The 24,729-nt window shown below is 44.2% G+C and overlaps 1 protein-coding gene across 1 annotated transcript; it reads left to right on the forward strand.

The window, feature by feature from the left end:
- The first annotated feature begins 957 nt into the window (after positions 1-957).
- LOC124044356 (immunoglobulin superfamily DCC subclass member 3-like) lies at positions 958-24,528 on the forward strand. The gene is made up of 14 exons (XM_046364011.1): positions 958-985; positions 1,724-2,035; positions 5,222-5,366; positions 6,177-6,307; positions 6,710-6,847; positions 8,982-9,140; positions 17,806-17,971; positions 19,012-19,262; positions 19,508-19,672; positions 20,417-20,605; positions 21,684-21,797; positions 22,049-22,178; positions 22,438-22,573; positions 23,335-24,528. The coding sequence occupies exons 1-14, from the start codon at positions 958-960 to the stop codon at positions 23,437-23,439; spliced, it is 2,169 nt and encodes a 722-aa protein (XP_046219967.1). The 3' UTR covers positions 23,440-24,528.
- The last annotated feature ends 201 nt before the right edge of the window (positions 24,529-24,729 follow it).

The raw sequence follows: 24,729 nt of genomic DNA on the forward strand, positions 1-24,729 counted from the left end.
GGTGCAGCTGGCTTCTGGGTTGGATGGGCATTGTGTCAAGAAACAGTGCGGCTTGGTTGGGTTGTGTTTCGGGGGACGCATGGCTCTTGACCTTCTCCTGACCTTCGCCTCTCCTGAGTCCGTATGGAAGTTGCAGCGATGAGACAAGACTGTAACTACTACCAATTGGATACCACGAAATTGGGGAGAAAAAAGGGGTGAAATAAAACAACAACAAAAAATATATATATATTTTGGTATTTGTTTCATTAGTTAACTGTTGATACAGTCCCTAAAGGTTTTGCATGAAGCAAAGTATCACCAGCGACATCATCATGATGATGCAAAATGAAAACCTTGACAGCTAGTGTGAATTTTTTTGTTTGGCTCTATCAACAGTGGACTAATGAAAAGTGTTTTTTCTTTAAGGCTTGGCAAGGTACCCTTAGAAAAAAAGGTATCCTTCTGTGCAAAGTAGCGAGAGCTACACTCCCGTTCAACAGTTTGGGGTTCCTTAGAAATGTCCTTGTTTTTGAAAGAAAAGCCTTTTTTTGTCCATTACATAACATCAAATTGATCAGAAATACAGTGTAGACAGTTTTAATGGTGTAAATGACTATTCAGTTCAGATAAACAGATGCAAAAGTTGTCCATTATTTTGATGGTGTGTCTTATCATGCAAGTTCAAGAGCAGGGGGCATTGAGGCTTTTCGGGTGTGTCACTCTCTGACTCCCTTTCCCTCCCCCACTTCAACAGCTGGGAGAAAGGGAACGGCCATCTTGAGGGGTCAGGGCGGGACAGCGGTTTTTGGGAAGACTTGCCATGTTGGTGGGGTCAACTTCAAGAGGCAAATGGGGTGATCCAGTGGCATGGGAAAGTCACCCCGGAGCCTTGGTGAAAGGGAGGTAGGGATGCAGGGGGGGGGCATAAGAGGGGCAGATGGCCCCCATAGGGGGTGGGGGTGTAGGTTTATGGTGATGGGACTTTCTAGGGGGTTGTCGGAAGGTAGGGTAAAAACAAGTGTAAGTGTCGTCACTGCGCCATTGTTGCCGGTCTGCGCTTGGTTCAATAGAAGTTCTCCTAACTTGACCCCACTAACCCGCTCTAGTCTTCTGCCTCCATCTCAGCCATTGTTCCTGTCCGCTTTGGCTCAACGGCATTCAGCCCTATTATTGTGACGGTTTCAGTAAAAGTGTTTTGGTCGCGGAACTAACACAGCCATCAATCAGTTGGCCAGTGTAGAGTGTCAAGGGCAGTTTTTGGGGTTGGAAGAGTTCGTCACCTGGCGAACGTGGCTGTCCATCTCTATTCCGGTCCCCTTCTGTGTTGTTGCGTCTCAGACTTTGCTTGTAAACACAGATACATATGGAGTGGGATAGGAATCTTGGTGTATGAATGGATTAGAGACAGGCAAGGCTCCCGCCATGGCATGGTCAATGCCCAAGTAGAAAGTTCTGTGAGGTAAATTTTACAAATTCAGTTTGAAGTTTTTCCTTTAATGGATGGTCCCATAGGGTCAGAGTATCAATCTCCCTTACTGGTCCTCTTAACGGATCTTAAAGTGATTGGATGAACAGGTAAGCTACTATATATAGCCAACATAAAGTTCCTTAGTAAATTCACTCATAGTGGGTGATTAGACACATGCAATAGCATCACCCCCACTGTACTGGTCTACTAAATGAACCAACACTGATGTTCTCAACCTTAACAGCCAATGATCTTCTTCACACCCCTTTCTAGATGTATGTGGTGCCAAGGAGCTGGCAATCCTATTGGAGCCCAGTGACGTCATCGCTGTGCGGGATCGGCCGCTGATGCTGGACTGCCGGGTAGAGGGCGAGGGTTCCATCTCGATCACGTGGCGCAAGAACGGGGTGCCCGTAGTTGTGGGGGAGCGTGTACAGGTGCTGCCCAATGGGACCCTCTTCATCCAGAGCTTCCAGAAACGACTAGACAGAGTCGGAAGTGAGACAGATGTTGGAGAGTACGACTGCGCCGCTCAGAACCGCTTTGGCATGCTGGTCAGCCGCAAGGCCCGGGTTCAGCTGGCATGTGAGTTCACCTGCCTTACATACTGTTTTATGGTTCACTAGTGTTATTTATGTAATGGTGACCTACGTAACAGTCACTTATGTAGAGGGCATATCTAACACTCAATACACATACAGTACAATAAACAGAAAACACTTATCTATCTATCTATACACAACACAAGACACAATAGTATTGAGTATTAAAGGAATTCAGTCGAGTAGGGAATTTCAAACACATTTACTCTTTCTGGCATGGTTGCTCTCCACCAGCCAATCACTACTTGTGCTAATTTCACTTAGAAACACAGTAGCTAAATAACTCATTTTAAAGACTGTATCAATGCAAAGATTACCCATCTTAAGTCAGACCCTTTGCTATAAAATAAAATAAATAAATAAATAAAAACTCGAAATTGAGCTCAGGTGCCTCCTGTTTCCATTGATCATCCTTTAGATGTTTCTACGAATTGATTGGAGTCCACCTGTGGTAAATTCAATTGATTGGACATGATTTGGAAAGGCACACACATGTATATAAAAAGGTCCCACAGTTGACAGTGCATGTCAGAGCAAAAACCAAGCCATGAGGTCGAAGGAATTGTCCATAGAGCTCAGAGACAGGATTGTGGGGAAGGGTACCAAAAATGTCTGAAGCATTGAAGGGCCCCAAGAGCACAGTGGCCTCCATCGTTCTTAAATAGAAGAATGGTGGCGACTCTTCCAAGACTTGGCCGCCCGGCCAAACTGAGCAACCGGGGGAGAATGGACTTTGTCAGGGAGGTGACCAAGAACCCGATGGTCACTATGACAGAGCTCCAGAATTTCTTTGTGGAGTTGGGACAACCTTCCAGAAGGACAACCATCTCTGCAGGACTCTACCAATCAGGCCTTTATGGTAGAGTGGCCAGAAGGAATCCACTCCTCAGTAAAAAGCACATGACAGCCTGCTTGGAGTTTGCCAAAAGGCACCTAAAGGATTCTCAGACCATGAGAAACAAGATTCTCTGGTCTGATGAAACCAAGATTGAAGTCTTTGGCCTGAATGTCAAGCATCATGTCTGTAAGTAAACTGGCACCATCCCTACGGTGAAACATGCTGGTGGGAGCGTCATGCTGTGGTGATATTTTCAGCGGCAGGGACTGGGAGACTAGTTGAGGGAAAGATGAATGGAACAAAGTGCAGAGAGATCCTTGATGAAAACCTGCTCTAGAGCGCTCAGGACCTCACTGTAGCCAGCGACCTCCACCTAATAATTATAATTTAAAAAAATATCATTACAATCACAATAAACTTAAACGGGAGGCAACAGTCATATAATATAATGGGTAATTGTTTATATGTTTCTAGCTATCCCAAAAAGACATCACCGAAAACCAAATATTTTCACCGTCTGCTGTGGTTTGGTAACTTTCTGTTCTTCAACGGACTCTGGCTGGATTGAAGACGAAGCAAAGTTTGGAAAATGTCAAAGTATGAGGCGTCTCGCAACGGAGCCTTCAAACACAAGGTTGAACACCCACCAGTGTTCAACCTGGTGGGTGTTCAACCTTCGTCTGGTGTTCAACCTTCCCAAGTTCTCTCACGTCACCCCGCTCCTCCGTTCTCTCCACTGGCTTCCAGTTGAAGCTCGCATCCGCTACAAGACCATGGTGCTTGCCTACGGAGCTGTGAGGGGAACGGCACCTCAGTACCTCCAGGCTCTGATCAGGCCCTACACCCAAACAAGGGCACTGCGTTCATCCACCTCTGGCCTGCTCGCCTCCCTACCACTGAGGAAGTACAGCTCCCGCTCAGCCCAGTCAAAACTGTTCGCTGCTCTGGCCCCCCAATGGTGGAACAAACTCCCTCACGACGCCAGGACAGCGGAGTCAATCACCACCTTCCGGAGACACCTGAAACCCCACCTCTTTAAGGAATACCTAGGATAGGATAAGTATTCCCTCTCACCCCCCCCTTTAAGATTTAGATGCACTATTGTAAAGTGACTGTTCCACTGGATGTCATAAGGTGAATGCACCAATTTGTAAGTCGCTCTGGATAAGAGCGTCTGCTAAATGACTTAAATGTAAATGTGAGGGGGCGTTTAATTTTCCCTCCGTTGTGGACGTCCCCATTGAAATGCATGACATTCGTAACGGAGTGCTTATGGGTAATGTGAACAAGGCTTTACAATGAGTAATATGTTGGCTGGCTACACAAACACACAATTAGTCAATAATATTCCCCTCTGAATGTGATTTAGAAGAGAACCAGCAGTGAATGTTAACGGGTCCTCCCATTCACTCCAGTGTAATGCTATAGTCATTTTACCAGACATTATTTATATGTCCCTGCTTTAATCAGAAGTCATAAAAACAGTGGAGGCCAAACAATGGCTTTTGTCTTATCTATAGGAGATCACTACATGTAGTCCCCTTTCTGTCATAACAGGAGAGTCTGTTCTGTTCTCCATACTGCAAACACCATTGTCACATACCTGGCAACCCAAAACCCCATCGGAATCTATAGACTGTTATACATGATGCTCCACGCTGAGAACACCTTAATTGCATATCTGACAACCCGAGACACCTCAGACTTTTTAATCTCTTGTGTTTCTTTGTGACATTGTGGGTGATGAATGGTATACCCCATTAAGTGTACTGCCACACACAAAACACACACACACACAAAGCATTGTGTTCAGACAAGATTTAAGATAAACACGTGCATTCTGTACAGACACAAACTGTCCTACGCATACTGTTCAACACCCAAATCCCAAAGCACCCATCTCTCTCGCTCTCTCCCTCTCCCTTCGCTGTCTCTCTTTCACACACACACACACACACACACACACACACACACACACACACACACACACACACACACACACACACACACACACACACACACACACACACACACACACACACACACACACACACACACACACACACACACACACACACACACACACACACACACACACACACACGTGACCGAATGAACACACACACACACGTGACCGAATGAACGACTTTCATATGTTGTGCATATGCATATTAATTATATGTACATCTTATAGATATATATTTTTGTATAATATTGTTGGCTCTTGGACCAGGTCTCCTCTTGCAAAAGAGAGATTTTCTCTCAATTTGAATATCCCGTGTCAATAAATGTTAAATGGAGATATAACTTTTGTTGTTCTTTCTTCCTCAGCCCTCCCTAAGTTCCACACACACCCAGAGTCCATGTCAGTGGACGATGGCGGTGTGGCTCGCTTCAAGTGCCAAGTCAATAGTGTGCCAGAGGCCAACATCACTTGGGAAAGGGACAGAACCCCACTCACTACTACCGACAACAGGTAACATCGTCATAATACACTGAATGTATAAAACATTTACGAACACCTTTCCATGACATAGACTGACCAGGTGAATCCACGGTAAAGCTATGATCCCTTATTAATGTCACCTGTTAAGTCCACTTCAATCAGTGTAGATGAAGGGGAGGAGTCAGGTTAAAGAAGGATTTTTAAGCCTGAAGACAATTGAGACATGAATTGTGTATGTGTACCATTCAGAGGGTGAATGGTCAAGACAAAATATTTAAGTGCCTTTGAGTGGGGTATGGCAGTAGCTGCCAGGTGCACTGGGTTGAGTGTGTCAAGAACTGCAACACTGCTGGGGTTTCCACGCTCAACAGTTTCCCGTGTGTATCAAGAATGGTCCACCACCCAAAGAACATCCAGCCAACTTGACACAACTGTTGGAAGCTTCGGAGTCAACATACGCCAGCATCCCTGTGGAACGATTTCAACACATTGTAGTCTAAACCTGACCAATTGAGGCTGTTCTGAGGGCAAAAGGGGCTGCAACTCAAAATTAGGAAGGGGTTTCTTATGTTTTGGACACTCAGTGTATATAGGCCTATACACTCCTACGCACGCACACAGACACACACGGTTCATAATGTTATTATTTTGGGATGATTGCTAATGAACTTGGCGCTTGGTGTCACCCTGCAAGATAAATTGCTACATTAGCGATGTAGCTACCATGCTGCAGACAGAGATTTTGAAAGAGTAGCCAACTTTTAAATTCTCAGACGAACTATATGTCACATCTACCTGTCCACTCACACCTCTCTAAACCCCTCCCTATCCCTTGTCCAGGTACACTCTCCTGCCAATGGGTATCCTCCAGGTGACTGGTGTGAGGCGGATTGATGCCGGGGTGTACCGTTGTATGGCCTCCAACATCGCCAACACACGCTTCAGCCATGAGGCTGTCCTCAATGTAACCGGTGAGTGGTACTGACCCCACTCACATGAAGCCGTGTCCTGGACTAAAAAGCATGCTCAATGGCAACTCTCCATTGATAGCGCATCTTATTTCAGGACTTGTCTTAATCTGTTCCTGGGAAACCAGCCCTTACAGTATAGATCATATAATTAGAGGGACGTGTCAATAGTGCACTTTCAATTGGTTTGTTCATGTAGCTTTTCAATCTATATTTTAGTTGTTTTGGACACTATAAAGAATATCAAACTGACCACGTTTATGCTAATCACATAAATGTTGACAAAATCCCTATAGGCTAAAGCCAAAGTCCGAACATGGTCTGGTTCAGCCGAGGAACCTGTTTAACAGTAGTTTTATCTTCTCTCTCTTTGTTTGTGTTCGTGTCCTTTTTCACTCTCTACAGGTGAGGCTTCCAGGATCTACAAGGAGCCAGTTATCCTCTCTGGGCCCCAGAACCTGACCATCACCGTCCACCAGACAGCCATTTTGGAGTGCATTGCCACAGGGAACCCCCGGCCCATTGTGTCCTGGAGCAGGCTGGGTAACAACTATTCTCATGCAATCAGAATGGCATACATTAGCCTTAATTTATACCACACACTGAGTTAATGATGGTACAGTCGTGGCCAAAAGTTTTGAGTGACACAAATATTAATTTCCACAAAGTTTGCTGCCTCAGTGTCTTTAGCTATTTTTGTCAGATGTTACTATGGAATGCTGAAGTATAATTACAAGCATTTCATAAGCGTCGAAGGCTTTTATTGACAATTACATGAAGTTGATGCAAAGAGTCAATATTTGCAGTGTTGACCCTTCTTTTTCAAGACCTCTCCAATCCGCCCTGGCATGCTGTCAATTAACTTCTGGGCTACATCCTGACTGATGGCAGCCCATTCTTGCATAATCAATGCTTGGAGTTCTTCAGAATTTGTGGGGTTTTGTTTGTCCACCCGCCTCTTGAGGATTGTCCACAAATTCTCAATGGGATTAAGGTCTGGGAGTTTCCTGGCCATGGACCCAAATTATCGATGTTTTGTTCCCCGAGCCACTTAGTTATCACTTTTGCCTTATGGCAAGGTGCTCCATCATGCTGGAAAAGGCATTGTTCATCACCAAACTGTTCCTGGATGGTTGGGAGAAGTTGCTCTCGGAGGATGTGTTGGTACCATTCTTTATTCATTGCTGTGTTCTTAGGCAAAATTGTGAGAGACACCACTCCCTTGGCTGAGAAGCAACCCCACACGTGAATGGTCTCAGGATGCCTTACTGTTGGCATGACACAGGACTGGTGGTAGCTTGTCTTCTCCGGACAAGCTTTTTTCCAAATGTCCTAAACAATCGGAAAGGGGATGCATCAGAGAAAATGACTTTACCCCAGTCCTCAGCAGTCCAATCCCTGTACCTTTTGCAGAATATCAGTCTGTCCCTGATGTTTTTCCTGGAGAGAAAACACCAGGCCATCCTCCAAAAGTCTTTGCCTCACTGTGCATGCAGATGCACTCACACCTGCCTGCTGCCATTCCTGAGAAAGCTCTGTACTGGTGGTGCCCCAATCCCGCAGCTGAATCAACTTTAGGAGACGGTCCTTGCTCTTGCTGGACTTTCTTGGGGGCCCTGAAGCCTTCTTCACAACAATTGAACCGCTCTCCTTCTTGATGATCCGATAAATGGTTGATTTAGGTGCAATCTTACTGGCAGCAATATCCTTGCCTGTGAAGCCCTTTTTGTGCAAAGCAATGATGACGGCACGTGTTTCCTTGCAGGTAACCATGGTTGACAGAGAAGAACTATGATGCCAAGCACCACCCTCCTTTTGAAGCATCCAGTCTGTTATTCAAACTCAATCAGCATGACAGAGTGATCTCCAGCCTTGTCCTCGTCAACACTCACACCTGTGTTAACGAGAGAATCACTGACATGATGTCAGCTGGTCCTTTTGTGGCATGGCTGAAATGCAGTGGAAATGTTTTTTTTTATTCATTTAATTTGCATGGCAAAGAGGGATTTTGAAATTAATTGCAATCCATCTGATCACTCTTCATAACATTCTGGAGTATATGCGAATTGCCATCATACAAACTGAGGCAGCAGACTTTGTGAAAATTAATATTTGTGTCATTCTCAAAACTTTTGGCCACGACTGTAGCTAAACAATTAGTTGATCTGTGTATTAGCTATTCTGCGTATTATGCACTATGTTGCTCTATAGATGAGTGAGCTGAGAACATCACGAAAACAATGTGCCCCCTTCAATGGGGCAGAAGGCTGTTGTTGTTGTGATTGTGGATGGCCAGATAGCTAGCAACAATGACAATAAACTGCCGTGTAGGGAATCGTAAGTGGCTCGGTTTAGTTAGTTTTATCTTCTTCTTGATACCATACCTTGTTTTGAGGTGTTTTTACTGATGTCACGTCTATGCTAACATGGCAAAAATGTGCTAGTTAGCTAACCAACAACTGTAATGCTGTATTTGAGACAACAAGTGCTCATTGTACAACTTTATGTTTTTAATCAACATTGGAGATGAAATCTAGTTTACATGTTGTCAACAATCTAAGCCAAACCTGTTTTGCCCCATAGTTGTGCACGCGTTGATTTTGTTGCTAAACAACCAACCCTCCTATAAACTTAAGGTTTCAAACTGGATTTTCATGTGTGTGTGTGCCCTCTCCAGATGGGCGCTCCATCGGGGTGGAGGGCATCCAGGTGTTGGGCACTGGAAACCTGATGATCTCGGACGTGTCGCTGCAGCACTCGGGGGTGTACGTGTGCGCCGCCAACCGCCCCGGGACCAGGATGAGGCGTACTGCACTGGGAAGACTGGTGGTGCAAGGTGAGCTCCCTCCTAACCCTTTCCACACTACTATGCCGAAGTAACCCGAGCCAGGTTGTTGAGCTTGGCCTAGTTTCACATCCACCAATGTTGCTAGCACTGTGCTGAACATGACAATGTGAAAATAAAATATCAGAGCCAGGAGAGTACAGTTAAGGTCAACACAATAGTATGCAAACGGTAATACTGTACTTGCCTCACCTCACTAAGAGGCAGAGCCTGAGTAAAAGTAAAGTTTAAATGATTAAGTAAGCATTTATACAGTAAGTGATATCCTCCAAGAATAGCTTTACAAGTCACAGAGTGAGCCTTAGCCAATGGTTATATCGTTTCAACCCAGTGCTGCTGATCACATTGATAAAGCTTTATTCTGGGTCAGTAAATGACCATCAACTGACCATGACACTGACAGATACACGTGATCACAGGAGCAGGATAGGGGATGGGGGGGTCCATGTCCAGAAAGTGTGGTGGTGATGGGGGTGGGGGTGTGTGGGTGTAGGGTTTGAGCTTTGGGCTATTGGGACTTGCTGATGCCATCACATGAACCTGAATTGGCCATGACTTCTGACAGGGAAGGGAAGGAAAATGGGTGAGTTTGGGAGAGAGGAGTCGATACCCAAGCTCCACCCTTTCACCTCACCTTTGGCCTCCTTAGAGCTTTGAAGGGAGGGGTGAGGTGCAGGTGGGGATGGGGGTTGGTCCTTTTTGGTGATACTATTGGCGCGAGAGAGACCCCGAGTTCCCACATGTAATTAAACATTGACACTGGTCTCCAGCTGGACTTGTGTGTGTGTGTCCACTGCTACCAATACCTCATCCATCAGGCCCATCCATCACCCAGAAACTGTCCATATGTTCACCCTCCTCATATTTCACCCTCCCCTATTTTAATTGGCTATCCTAAGGGTTGACCAATATACTAAGGACCATCTCTGGGTAATGTGAGTGACCAACAACATAATAAGAAAAAAATTGCCCTACCATAAACAACTATGGATAGGATTACAGTGCATTTGGAAAGTATTCAAATCCCTTGACTTTTTTCACATTTTGTGACATTACAGCCTTATTAGAAAATGGATTAAAATGGATTCTCATTAATCTGCACATAATATCCCATAATGACAAAGTGAAAACTGCTTTTTTGTCATTTTTGCAAATGTATTGAAATAGCTTATTTATATAAGTATTCAGACCCTTTACTATGAGACTCGAAATTGAGCTCAGGTGCATCCTGGTTCCATCGATCATCCTTGAGATGTTTCTACAACTTAATTGGAGTCCACCTGTGGTAGATTCAATTGATTGGACATGATTTGGAAAGGCACACACCTGTCTATTTAAGGTCCCCAGTTGACAGTGCATGTCAGAGCAAAAACCAAGCCATGAAGGAATTGTCCATAGAGCTCAGAGACTGACAAAGGTGCTTCAACAAAGTACAGAGTAAAGGGACTGAATACTTACGTAAATGTGATATTTCATTTTTTCATTTTTAATACATTTGCTAAAACGTCAAAAAAACGGTTTTTCTTTGTCATTATGGGGTATTGTGTGTAGATTTATCAGAGGAAAAAAACAATTTAATCCATTTTAGAATAAGGCTGTAACGTAACAAAATCTAGAAAAGGTCAAGGGATCTGAAGACTTTCCGAATGCACTGTATATCAGAATGTAATCATGCGTTTTCTCCCCTGCCTCTCTAGAAGCAATAATTGCCACTGAATATGTAACTGATACTGTATATGCATTATATTGATGTTGATGTAATATATCTAATAATGCATTTGCACTTTCAAAGTCACTCAGTATATTACAATGTATTTAGCTTTTCTTTAATGATCTAGCCAAATATAGTTGTTTTGAAGGACTTATTACAATACCTAGTGACAATACCTGTGATAGGCTAGCGTCCTGCCCAGGGGGTGTACTTGTACATAAAGCTGCCTCAAGCTACAGAAACAGGAAATAGGCTCCTGCCCTTATGGGAGTTCTGGTTTCGACAAGGCTTGCTTGCTTAGTTACAATAGCTAGTAGTAAGCAAACTGTTACAATCCCTAGCTACCAACACCTTACAAGCTAGCAGAATATTACCTAGAAAGTAAAAAACTAAAAGAAGGTAGGCCTATATCTTAGTCATGTAACCTAGATATCCATATATCCCTTCACCCCCGTATTCCATTTAAATCACTCTACTTTGCACCCAGCTGTTAAGGCTCTCCCATATCCATGTTGTGTCAGCCTCTTTGACCTGGTCAATCAATAGTTCTCCCTATCAGTCTTTCACAAGTGGATTGCCCCTGGACGAGGTGGTCTTTAATGTATTAATTAATTTATGAATGAATTTATTTCTCTCTATTTGTTAAAGAAAAAAGAACAAAGAGCTTTTTAGGATGGTGGTCACATGAAATGGGTGAAATTATTGGTTCATGGACATTGTCAATGTCAAATGGAGGCCCAAAGTGATCTAAAATCTTAGTCCCTTTCAAAGTGTGATACTCGAGGTTTATTCAGCTTGAATGTCCTCTCAATATTTTCTATGATACTTGATACTGTGGCTACAATCCACCACCGTAGTATGGACTTAAAATGGCCATGCTGCACCCAATAATAATAATACAAACGTATTGGTTAGGCACAAATCATATAGAATAGCAATGACCATGGGACTAATTCATTATTTAATTAATTCACTATTTTTAGCTCATTCATCTATTTTTTGTTCCCTATTTCTACCAATAAGGCAAGTCTGATAATATAGAATAATATGGAATACCCTGAGATATCATGCCGTTATTGTGACGTCAGACTCCACACAAGTTGAAAGTCCTACTTTAAAGTTGGAAACCCTTAGCCAGATGCACTGGTTAAAGGTTATTGGAGGGCATAGAGGTCTGCTCTTTCACACACACTGTCCTCATGACAGACAGTCCAATTCCCTCTCCCTTCTGCTCTTGAACCAGTCATGGTCATGGTCATGGTCATGGACAGGACAGGAGGACAGCCAGGATAGGACAGGACAGATGCAAGGCCAGAGATTTGAACAATGGGAGAGAGGAGAGAAAGAATGAGGGAGAAAAACGAAGGAGCAGAAGCTGAAGATGGTCATTGTGTGTGGGAGGGGAGGGATCACCTCTCATCCCTTACCCCTGTCCCTGTCCTGGAGGGCCTGCTATAGGAAAATCGTCAAAGTCAGGGAGGAGAGAGGACGGGACACAGTACCGGACTGGACAGATATGGAAGGAGATAGAGAAGGGGGTGGGGTTTTAGTTGGAGGAGGGCAAGACAGATGCATCCCCAAAGAGGGAGGAAGGTGACCACTCCCCCAGTCCCCACCCCCTGTCGTTCGTTACTGTGGTGTTTGGGTGGGGGGGGGGGGGGGGGGGCAGTTGTTCTTGTCACAGCTGGTGGTCAGGAGGTGGGGGACAGAGTTCAGGGGGACACACCGAGTGAGGGGGGACACAAAGGGTGCCAGGCCATTGTGTGATGACTGCTTTCTCTGAATGGAGCGCCAGTTATAACCATCCCCTCATCCATAGACTTTTTTTGGGGTAGAACATTTTCATATGAAAAATGTGGAGAAGGTTGGAATCATTGAAATGCTTTAAAATGCATATCCCACAGCTGTCAGCTTACTGAGGGGGACTTGCTCATGTTAGATATGAGTGTCAGAAACAAACGGCATATTTGTCAGAAAGTAGAACATACATATTTAGAAATAGGGCATTATTTCATGAATGTGTCACTTAAGTGACAGAACACACCACATGGATTAGAAAAAAATAAACATCAGAATGTATAAAGTTAGAAACATCACCGTCATACTTTGTAAGCGGACTATAAAACACATGTTAGAAACATACCAAATTGTGTCCATTATGTAAATATGTAAAACATATTCCAAAACTCGATTTACAAAATAAATCAGTTACCTTTTGATAAATATACTTCACACAATGTATATGAAGTAACTGAGGCGAGGGCCATATTCAAGTCATACTGTATAAGGATCTCTATACAACTCTGATTCACACTATCTAGGAAACTATAACTAGTAACAACATAACCTACGTGATATATATTTCAAAAATATACTCCTACCACAAAAGACAAAAAGCTAAACAAAGGAAGGAAGGTGATGAGGAATGCCCCTGGTGATGAAACTCAAGGTCAGGTCTAAGACTGCTAAAAGTCTAATTGATCAATACGTGCTATGGATTGGCCTGATGTATGGACACTGAAGCTGACAGTTAGATCTCAGCTGGAGAGACACAGTTGATCAGCTGAATGGATGGACAGCAATCCTCTCCTTGGCTCCACCTCTATTGGGTGTTAAGACCATGTATTAAAAAGAGTGAGAAAATGAGTTTTTCTACGTTCCACTTAAACCATTTTTTTTTTGCTGAAGTATACCTGGAGTCATGGCGAGAGAAGGCTATTTGTGACTGATGACACAGTTACACACACACACACATGTGCGCACATTCACCGCCACACATACACACATGACACACACACACACAAAACACCCCCTTTGTGCTTCAGACATCCATTCCAGTCGCCCCTCCCAATAATCGGCCCAATATTTATCCCTCACTAGTCCCCCCCTGCTGTCATCATCTCTCCTAACACAAACTCAACCTTTTCACAGAACAACAGCAGGCTGGTTGTTTGAAACCAGTGCATGCTATCATCTCCAATAATTAAATGATACATCATCAGGCTAGTGACATGATATAGTAGTGACATGACATAGTAGTGACATGTCTGATCAGGCCCTACACCCAAATAAGGGCACTGCGTTCATCCACCTCTGGCCTGCTCGCCTCCCTACCACTGAGGAAGTACAGTTCCCGCTCAGCCCAGTCAAAACTGTGCGCTGCTCTGGCTCCCCAATGGTGGAACAAACTCCCTCACGACGCCAGGACAGCGGAGTCAATCACCACCTTCCGGAGACACCTGAAACCCCACCTCTTTAAGGAATACCTAGGATAGGATAAAGTAATCCTTCTCACCCCCCTTAAAATATTTAGATGCACTATTGTAAAGTGGCTGTTCCACTGGATGTCATAAGGTGAATGCACCAATTTGTAAGTCGCTCTGGATAAGAGCGTCTGCTAAATGACTTAAATGTAAATGACTATAACATTTAACATTTAAATGTAAATGTTATAGTCACTCTCAATTTCAAGTTATTGTTCATCATCCATTAGAGCTCTGTGAGAATTCGGTGTAAAATATAATGGAGAAAAACATAGTGTAGACATATTTGAAGGCTATTAACCTAAATGCTACAGTGCTCAGTGCTACAGCTGGCAATGCCTTAGATTTAATGACAAACTCAAACAGGCAGCTACAAGACAGGCTGAAGTGAACTTCAGATTAACTTCCAAGAGTTATCTTGCAATTCAATTTCTTTTAATGTCTCTCTATGTCATCACATCTCCCTCAACAATCCTCTTACCGATTAAACAAACAAGCAAAAGACAAAAGACACTTTGACGGCCATTGCTCAACAACAACTCCCTCCAAGCCTTTTATAGATCCTGGGGATCTGTATTGGTGTCCGTATGTTTAAAGAAATTGGGGCACATCAGAGGGAAAGCAGTTTGGGGAATATAAAATCTATGCCTCCATTGATTAATGGTCTTCTATTTTAATGGGTGTCTCTATGACCCTTGACCCCCCCCCCCACACACACACACCCTCCAGTACTCACAACCTCATCTCTCCATCCCTCCCTCCCTCCATCTCTCTCCCTTTCTTTCTTTCTTTCTTTCTTCATCTCTCTCGCTCCCTTTCTCTTTCTCTATATTTCTCCCTTCTCTCTCTGTCTTCTCTCATACTCTCCCTCCCTCCCTCCCTCTCTACCTCCCATTGGACCCTGTTTCTCTCTCTTCCCAGGCCCAGTCTCTCTGGGTCTCAGCCAGGGAGGGGTGAGGACAGGGGCTCAGGGGGTGTCAGTGTCAATAGATCAATTAGATGCTTAGGGGAAAAGGGGCTGGGGGTCTCTACATATATGCATGTCCCATTGTGTGCTATTGAGCCTGGTGTCAGGCGGGACGACGAACCCTGCATCTGTCCCGGGGACACCAGAGGGCCAGGCAGGGTCAAAATGGGGATAGAGAAGTGGGGACTGGGGTTAGGGTTAGATTAGGCTGTCCTCTGGAAGTCTAGGCTCTCCATATGTTAAGTTCAAGCTCCGGGAAGAGGAGGGGAAATCATTGGGAATGTTTTTATCGATCTGTTGTGGTAGATGCAGGGATGTTTGTATGTATTGATACACATTGAAGTATATGTTATGTGGGTAGTATGCTATAGGCTACTATAACTAAGGACAAAGTGTTTCCTGGTCAGGTCACATGGTCAGGACAAACTCAGGGACCTACTGTGTATTTAGATAGTTAGATTTGAGAGCTATGTTTCTACCAAGTTAGAGGAAATTGTATAAAACTATAGGGTCTAGAGATATGATCAAATCACATTCACTTCTCAAGGTCCTTACTATAAGGACTGCAATGATCATAACCACCTTTATATGATAGTACAGCTGCCCCAAAACATGATCAGTACTGCCCTCTATAGTTCATTGTGAGACTGACAGCACATAGAACTCAATGCTCTCCCCCAAAAGGCCTTGTCATTCTAATCGATGCCGTTCTCCCTCTCTCTACTTTCACCCTCAATCCATTCCTCTATTGTCATCCTCCTCTGTTCTTCTGCCTTCTTCCTATCTTTTCTCCAAACAACCTTTTCATCACTCGGGGCGGCAGCGTAGCCTAGTGGTTAGAGTGTTGGACTAGTAACCGGACTAGTAACCGGAAGGTTGCGAGTTCAAACCCCCGAGCTGACAAGGTACAAATCTGTCGTTCTGCCCCCTAGGCCGTCATTGAAAATAAGAACGTGTTCTTAACTGACTTGCCTGGTTAAATAAAGGTAAAATAAAAAAACTCCACATCACTAACCTGCTTACTCTCCTTTCGTCTCCTCTCTTCCCTCTTGACTTTTTGAAAGTGCTAGTCCTATATTTTACTTTCATGCAAAGTTACATAGTATCACAAGCGAATGCAATTGATACAAAGATGAATCAATACACTTACATACACAATACACTTACAACAAATAAACTCAGCAAAAAAAAGAAACGGCCCTGTCTTTCAAAGATAATTTGTAAAAATCCAAACAACTTCACAGATCTTCATTGTAAAGGGTTTAAACACGGTTTCCCATGCTTGTTCAATGAACCATAAACAATTAATGAACATGGACCTGTGGAACGGTCACTAACAGCTTACAGACGGTAGGTAATTAAGGTCACAGTTATGAAAACTTAGGACACTAAAGAGGCCTTTCTACTGAATCTGAAAAACACCAAAAGAGAGAAGTCCAGGGTCCCTGCTCATCTGTGTGAACGTGCCTTAGGCATGCTGCAAGGAAGCATGAGGACTGTAGATGTGGCCAGGGCAATAACTTACATTTACATTTAAGTCATTTAGCAGACGCTCTTGCAATGTCCGTACTGTGAGACTCCTTAAGGCAGCGCTAAAAGGAGACAGGACGGACAGCTGATCATCCCCGCAGTGACAGCACCTGCACAGGATTGGTATCTGAACATCACACCTGCGGGACAGGTACAGGATGGCAACTACAGGACAGGTACAGGATGGCAACAACAACTACCCGAGTTACACCAGGAACACACAATCCCTCCATCAGTTCTCAGACTGTCTGCAATAGGATGAGAGAGGCTGGACTGAGGGCTTGTAGGCTTGTTGTAAGGCAGGTTCTCACCAGACATCACCGACAACAACGTCGCCTATGGGCACAAACCCACCGTTGCGGGACTAGACAGGACTGGCAAAAAGTGCTCTTCACTGACGAGTCGTGGTTTTGTCTCACCAGGGGTGATGGTTGGATTTATTGTCGAAGGAATGAGCGTTACATTGAGGCTTGTACTCTGGAGCGGGATCGATTTGAAGGTGGAGGGTCCGTCATGGTCTGGGGCGGTGTGTCACAGCATCATGGGACTGAGCTTGTTGTCATTACAGGCAATATCTATGCTGAACTTTACAGGGAAGACATCCTCCTCCCTCATGTGGTACCCTTCCTGCAGGCTCATCCTGACATGACCCTCCAGCATGACAATGCCACCAGCCAAACGGCTCGTTCTGTGCGTGATTTCCTGCAAGACAGGAATGTCAGTGTTCTGCCATGGCCAGCGAAGAGCCCGGATCTAAATCCCATTGAGCACGTCAGGGACCTGTTGAATCAGAAGGTGAGGGCTAGGGACATTCACCCCAGAAATGTCCGGGAACTTGCAGGTGCCTCTGTGGAAGAGTGGGGTAACATCTCTTGTGGGGTAACACCAGAAAATCTGGTGCAGTCCTTGAGGAGGAGACGCACTGCAGTATTTCATTCAGCTGGTGGGCACACCAGATACTGACTGTTCATTTTGATTTTTACCCCATGCCCCTTTGTTCAGGGACACTTTATTCAACTTCTGTTAGTCCCATGTCTGTGGAACTTGTTCAGTTTATGTCTCAGTTGTTGAATCTTGTTAAGTTCATACAAATATTTACACGTTAAGTTTGCTGAAAATAAGCACAGTTGACAGTGAGAGGACATTTCTTTTTTTGCTGAATTTACATCATTCTCTTCCCACCAGCTCCCCCTGAGTTCATGCAGTGGCCGCAGTCTGTCTCAAAACCAGCGGGAGGCAGTGCTGTGTTCACCTGTGTGGCCCAGGGCGTCCCCGAGCCTCACCTCATCTGGCTGAAGAATGGCAAGATCCTGATGCCCGGTGACAATGTCAAGCTCACCAACAACAACAGGTACTGTACACCAGAGGTCTATTCATTCCGCCGATTCTGTTGCAAAACATTTCTTAAACGGAAGCAAACTGAATGAAACGGGGAGGGGCCTTCCTGAATTTGTACAATAGAAACTCTTGTTTTGTTTCCATTCTTAAACGGTAAGCAGGTTATATAATGAATACATCCCTGGGTTTACATGTATGTTTTTTTTGTAATTTAGTCTTATCTATAGTGAATTAGGCCTACAGTCAGTGCATTCAGCTTAAGTATGTAAAACAAACACATACCAAAATCATTGCAAGTAAAACGTTTGTTGACAATAGACGCTAAATCTGTCAAATCAGCGTTTCCCCTAGATTTTTTTCCAAGGGGAATCGTAAAGACCCCAAATCAACATTCAGATTCTCTGGAACCAAGGTTGTCCACTGAAAGCAGAAACAGACTACTTTTGTTGGGCAGCAATAGAGATGATTTTGTTATTCCCACATACTAGCAGTTGATTTAGGCTAAAGTCCATGATCAGAAATGGTGAAATATGTGTAAAATCTCATTTGAAATAATGTTGATCTTCCCATTATCCTGTGTTTAATGTTTTTGCCTTGACATATCCGAGACATTATTTATGAATTACCAATTTAACTGAATGATGTGTACGCTGCAAGACAGGAATGTCCCATCCTCTCAATTGATATAAATCAGTTAGTGCTGGTATGATATCATTCTCATCAAGACTGGTCAGACCTACAGAAGAGCAGTTCATATATTCCACCTCAAGGTGGCACTGTTCGACAGTGGCTGACATCTCTCTCTGTTAAGTAGGCTGAAATTCTGCATTTGCACTGAACACGAGAGGATGGGATTCATTAGCTGCCTGATTATGTTTTGAATCACAAATAATTCCGTTGTATATCTGAATATTTGTTTGAATGCATATTCATACAACCAACCAACCCATCTGTTAGAAATGAACCCTTGTTGTTTACCCAATATACCAATGTTTTAATATGTCCTAACTCAAATAAATTATGAAAAAATCATCTTTAATCTCCATCCTCCAGCACCCTGGCCGTGACGCGCATCACCTCGGAGGACGAGGCCATCTACCAGTGCATCGCTGAGAACATGGCTGGCACCAACCAGGCTAGCGCCCGTCTGGCCGTATCCCTGGCCAAGGATCTGCCCGACTCCCCCCAGGGCCTCACGGCCACCGCCCTCTCCCCCAGCGCCCTGCAGCTCGCTTGGATCCAGCCGCCCGTAGAGATCACCGACGGCATCATCGGCTATGTGCTCCACATCCGCAAGATCAGCGGTGAGTGAGAGTCTTTGTGTGATACTCTGTCAGCGTTCAAAGCAAAGCTAGCCTCTTCTCCTCCATTGTGCTGATGTAAAAGACCTGGCCAGGTGAAAGCCAGCCTATTGATATGTTTACTAAGGACAGATGTTTAAGCAATTGAGATAGTATTTTGTTTTCTTTTAAATACTGTAGCTGCACTGAGTGTGCCTGCTGAAATGGAACCTAACCCTAATGATACCACTGCTTGTTGTTCCCCCCAGAGCCAGACAGTAGAGAGCTGCAGGAGGCAGTCAGTAAAACCACCTTCCAGCATGACTTCACCAACCTGGAGCCAGCCACCACCTACTCTATCTACCTCAAGGCCTACTCCCCACTGGGTGCCAGCCAGCAGTCCAGCACTGTGGTGGCCACAACACTAGGGGGCGGTAAGTCACCAGGAACATGCTATTGCTGTGATCAGTTACACTTTATAATTACTTTCAACAATAACCATTTAGTATTTTGTTATTTGCAAACATTTGCAAACATGTACTCACATTCATAAGCATTCCTAAACATAGATAATATTATATTATTAATAATTAAACATCTATTATATTATGGGAGAAAATGTCAAACTGTACTTCCCCCTACCCCAAATACAGTAGCTCCATGTATATTGCACAAAGCGGACAGCAGAGTGCTTAGGATGATGTAGCTAGACTAGTATAAGATTTAGAATATGGCTGGGGTAAGATTGAGATTTTTTTTAAATGGTTCTACGGTCTGATAGTCTGCCTGGTTATTTACAACCTGTGATCGATCAAAGGTGCTTATCGCCTCTTCCCTCTCTTTATGTAATTTCATCAATTTTACATCTCACATCCCACTTTTCTCATCTGTTCTCTTCACGTCCATGCACTTATTTAATTCCCCATATACTATTCCAATCATCTACTGTCACTGATAAACACCCTGTCTTACTATCTCTTTGAGTTTTATCATCATTTCATCCTCACCCCTCTCTTTTTCTCTCTCTCCATATGAATTGAATTACTACACAATCTCTCATTCATACTGCTTCTCTAACCATCTCTATAGTCTTTCTATCTTTCCGCTGACCTTTTCAATCATTCATTCATTTCTATTTTTCACATCCAATGTTCTAATCTTCATCTGTCCTCCTGTAGTGCCCTCTCCCCCTACCTTCTTCACCAAGGTGGTGAACTCCACTGCAGTCCAGGTGCTATGGGAGCTCCCCAGCAAGCCTGGCAAGGCAGAGGGCTTCAGGCTTACCTACCGCAGGGTCCCCCATGCCGACTTCCAGGGGCCAGTTCAGTTCCCTTGCCACGTCAATGCCCACACCATCTCCCGCCTTGGTGAGTGAGAGTGAGAGAGTGAGAGAGTGAGAGAGTGAGTGAGTGAGAGTGAGAGTGAGAGAGAGAGAGAGAGAGAGAGAGAGAGAGAGAGAGAGAGAGAGAGAGAGAGAGAGAGAGAGAGAGAGAGAGAGAGAGAGAGAGAGAGAGAGAGAGAGAGAGAGAGAGAGAGATTACATTTATTATATTTGATGGTATAAAATAATAATATATTAAATTATAAAAAAAATATTTTTAAAGACTTTGTCATCATTCAAATAAGTTGAACTTACACCTGGTGTAATACAGCAGTTTTAATTTCTTTCCCCTCACGGCAGTCTTCTTAACCACCCATCTGGGGTCCAATCTTTCATCCTATACTCCTGCACTGCCGCCACATGTTTTTGTCCTATAACTGAATGTCAGAAAATTCTGAAGAAGATGAAATGTGATATTGATTTTCCAATGAGGTTATCTTCAGGCCAGTGCTGGATTTAAAAGGTTGTAGTGGTGCCGAGAATAACAATTACCCCATATTTGAATGATCATGTGACAGCGAGTTAATTACCATGCGCATGGAAGATAAACTTCATGAAATGTGAAAAGGAGACCTTCGAATGTTCCTTTAGATTCTTTTTCTGACATGTTTTGCTGTATCTGTAAAAAAAAAAACTGTTAAATGTGAAGCCACCTAGTGGAAAATTACTGGATGGGTTGGTGTCAGCTATCGGCATCATTGCATTCAGAGCATAAGTTTTCTCATACTGTAGCAATGACTAAATCTATATGGAGATATTAAAAGAGGGAGACATGGGAGGATGTTGGAGATATCAAGATAGAGATGACAGGGTGAGAGGAAAGACAGTTGTAAGTGGGATAGGGAGGGAGGCATTAGGGGAAAGGAACAGTCCAGGGAAGAGTGAAAAACGACATGCTCCCAAAATTCAATCTCTTTCAATCGCCCAATCAATAGCTTGGCTTATATCGCGCAAGCAGTCAATAAAACCCGTTCAATTTATCACCATTTAAAAAAATATGACCTTCGAAATTGTCGAAGGGATTTTACAATGTGGCACTGTCGCCTTATGACTTGTTCTTGCAGAAACCGGCGCGGTGTATGAAGTCAAACTAGTGGCCTATAACGGGAACGGCGAGAGCGACTGCTCCAAGAGGCTGGTGTCACTGGAAGAAGAAGGCAGCAGTGCCAAAACCAGTGGTGAGTTTCCAATAAATATTAGAGTCGAGTCAGTACTGCATAATAAACACTATTTTCAAGACAAGTGTGAATTCTTTGGTCATCATCTGTCATTTTTGCTTCAAGTTTATTTTGGGGTGAATCTCTTAGTTAGACTTGTGTTTGGCATTGCCACAAGGAATACAACATGTTTTCTCATAATGTTTCTGTCTCTGTATTTGTGCGGACTAATGAATGTATGGATGTACTCATCATGTGTTTCCTGGTTGCAGGTGGGGAGAACCAGTGTACCTGTAGACAGGAGAGCGAGGGCTCGATGGGTGGTATAGTGGTGGGCATTCATATCGGCATGGCCTGCATCATCTTCTGTGTGCTCTTCCTCATGTTTGGGTACCGTCACAGGTAAGGAGGGGCCCTACCTGTTGGGAACCACTAGGTGTTGCTTTGCTTCTAGTACTGTACTCTCATTATAAGATTGGGTTTTTAAGGCCAGGTAAACTGTAGATATATCCTGATCGACTATGATGTATCTCATCAGTGTGAGATTGTGAACGTCAACTTTGGTACATTACATGTCAGTTGTATTTGTGAAGCCGTGTGTGTTTTTTTTTTTACAGTGGACTTGTATGCATGTAATATTGAAATGTATTAATGTCCCCAGTTTGTTCTGCAGTAAAGGGACTCAGTACAGCTGGTCTGTTCCAAGAGGGGAGGATCGGGGACAGCTGGGACAAAACGGGATCCCCAAAGAGGGGGTCACTCGTCCTGTGGAAGTCACCCTGGAGTTAGTGCCTCAGGTAGGAGGGCCGGTGCGCTGATACATTGGCATAGTGACTCATTCACTGCACAGCAAACACTAAGCTAACCTCTCACGCAATGTGGCCATTAGGTTTGTTCGCCCACGGTTCTATTGGCTATTTTCATCCCTGTAACAGACAGGAGGTGGCTAAATAGAGGTCGCAGTCTTATAATTGAATCATCGATGACATCAGAGCTGCAGGATATGAGTTGCCAGGACACATGCATTGACGTCACAGTAGTTTGGCCTCCAGTTGTAACTCAGTTTCTAAAACAAAGTTGACACCTGCAGGACATCCAATATCTCAGGATGAATTGATCTATCATGCTCGCACTCCCATCTCTCTGTTGTCACAAGCTCATCCAACTATTCGATCTGAGATCTAGATCTCATCCGTCTGTGATTTCTGACCCCATGATAGATTACAAGCCTCCGGGCTCTAGTCAATCAAGCCTGGATTTGTTACCACTGAACGAAACATTGTTACCATGTCAAGGAAAAAATATATTACTTAAAGGTGTTCTAGAGACTAGGGTGTGTTTTTCAAAAGCTTTGGGGCTAACGTGGCACTTCGTTTTTTTATTTGTTTGAATTGGATCCCCAGAGCTGTGTTGAACAATATTGATGTTACTAAGTCCAGGAGTAGAAATTGTGAACAAGATGATTGGTCAACAACAATGCAGAAGCAATCATCATTGGACAAAAGGAGGAATAAATGATAGACTGACACTCTGTCTTTTGTCTTTCTTTCTTTTCCAGAGTCGTGACTCCACCTGTCATGGCGGGGCTCTAGTGCGTCCGGCCCAATGCCAGGTCCTCATCGAGCAGAACTCGTCTGGTCTGCCTGGCATGGGCACAGGCTAGCATTGGCCAATAACCCCCCAAACCCTTACCTACCCTCCATCCCAACAGTTTGCCTCTCGATGGATACTCCACCTCGCCTGCCCAATCAAATCCCCATCCACACGCCACCCTAGTGTCCTGTGATGCCAGGGGTCTGCCATAGTTCTATCCATCCACCAACAAACCTGCTGCTGCTAACAAACAAAAAAAGGCTCCATGTTTCCACTGTACTCTCTCGCCATCCCTCCTCTTAAACCAAAGTCTGTTCTGTGCACGTGCACATGTGAATTCAGAACGCTAGCCTTGAGAAATGCCTCCTCCTACAGATGCCGTCCTATTATGTTGGGCTTTCTTATCTTGCCAAGGAGAGCAGATATAACCAAAATGTTCTGTTTCAATGATGTCCCCTTGGTAACAGTACATGCATTCACACTGTGCTAATAAGGCCCCAGCTGATGCCAAATATAATGACTTACTGGGGCCTTTTAGGATCTCTATATACGTTCCGGTCCACTTAGGAAATCTTTGCACTAAGTGTACTAAACTCCACTGAGAATTCCTGCTAACTTCTTGTCAGGGAACATTACATTATCTTTAATTAGCCTTAGCTCTGCAATACTTAACAGACACAAGTGACGACGCGGCCTTGCTAATAGCCTTATTGAGTTGATTGTCTTTATCACCATACTAGCCTCAATGTCCGGAGGAACCATTTAAGGCAACCACAACCCTCCCCCACATTTACCCAAACCACTCTAACCAAAATCTACCTCCAAAGATAGCTACCTCAGTCTGATGTGATTGTCCGAGTCACAGTTGAGGCTAATATTAGCCTGATGGATGCTGCTTACCTCAGAACCCCAAAATAAATCCTATACCCTTGATCCCCCCTTCCCCCTCACTTTTTGTGCCAATGCCAGAGTCCCGTGCCAGCCACCGCCCAGCATCAGGGTGCCCACCTGAATGACTGCCATGGAGAGCCAAACTGTGGCAGTGTCTGAGCGTTACCATCCCCACACCCTGTCCACTTGCCTTAGCCAAACCCACTCCATCCTTTGTCACGAGCACAAGCCTTTGTCCTTGCCAGGGACCTGCTGAGACAGAACTCTGTCCGGTTGGGGGGGGGGTCCAGGGGGGTCCAACAGGTTTGGTAATTTTCCGGCAACTTCCTTCAAGATGTAGGCATGCCGTTTTGGTGATCATACCTGCGACAACACCTCCTATGTTGTACGAATGTCCATCTCCAAAGATGTATTTGTGATTGGATGGTACCTTATGGAAAACATGGACCCGAAAGAATGTATCTACGAT

The sequence above is a fragment of the Oncorhynchus gorbuscha genome, linkage group LG09 (genome assembly GCF_021184085.1).
Source record: "Oncorhynchus gorbuscha isolate QuinsamMale2020 ecotype Even-year linkage group LG09, OgorEven_v1.0, whole genome shotgun sequence".
NCBI classification, from domain to species: Eukaryota; Metazoa; Chordata; class Actinopteri; order Salmoniformes; family Salmonidae; genus Oncorhynchus; species Oncorhynchus gorbuscha.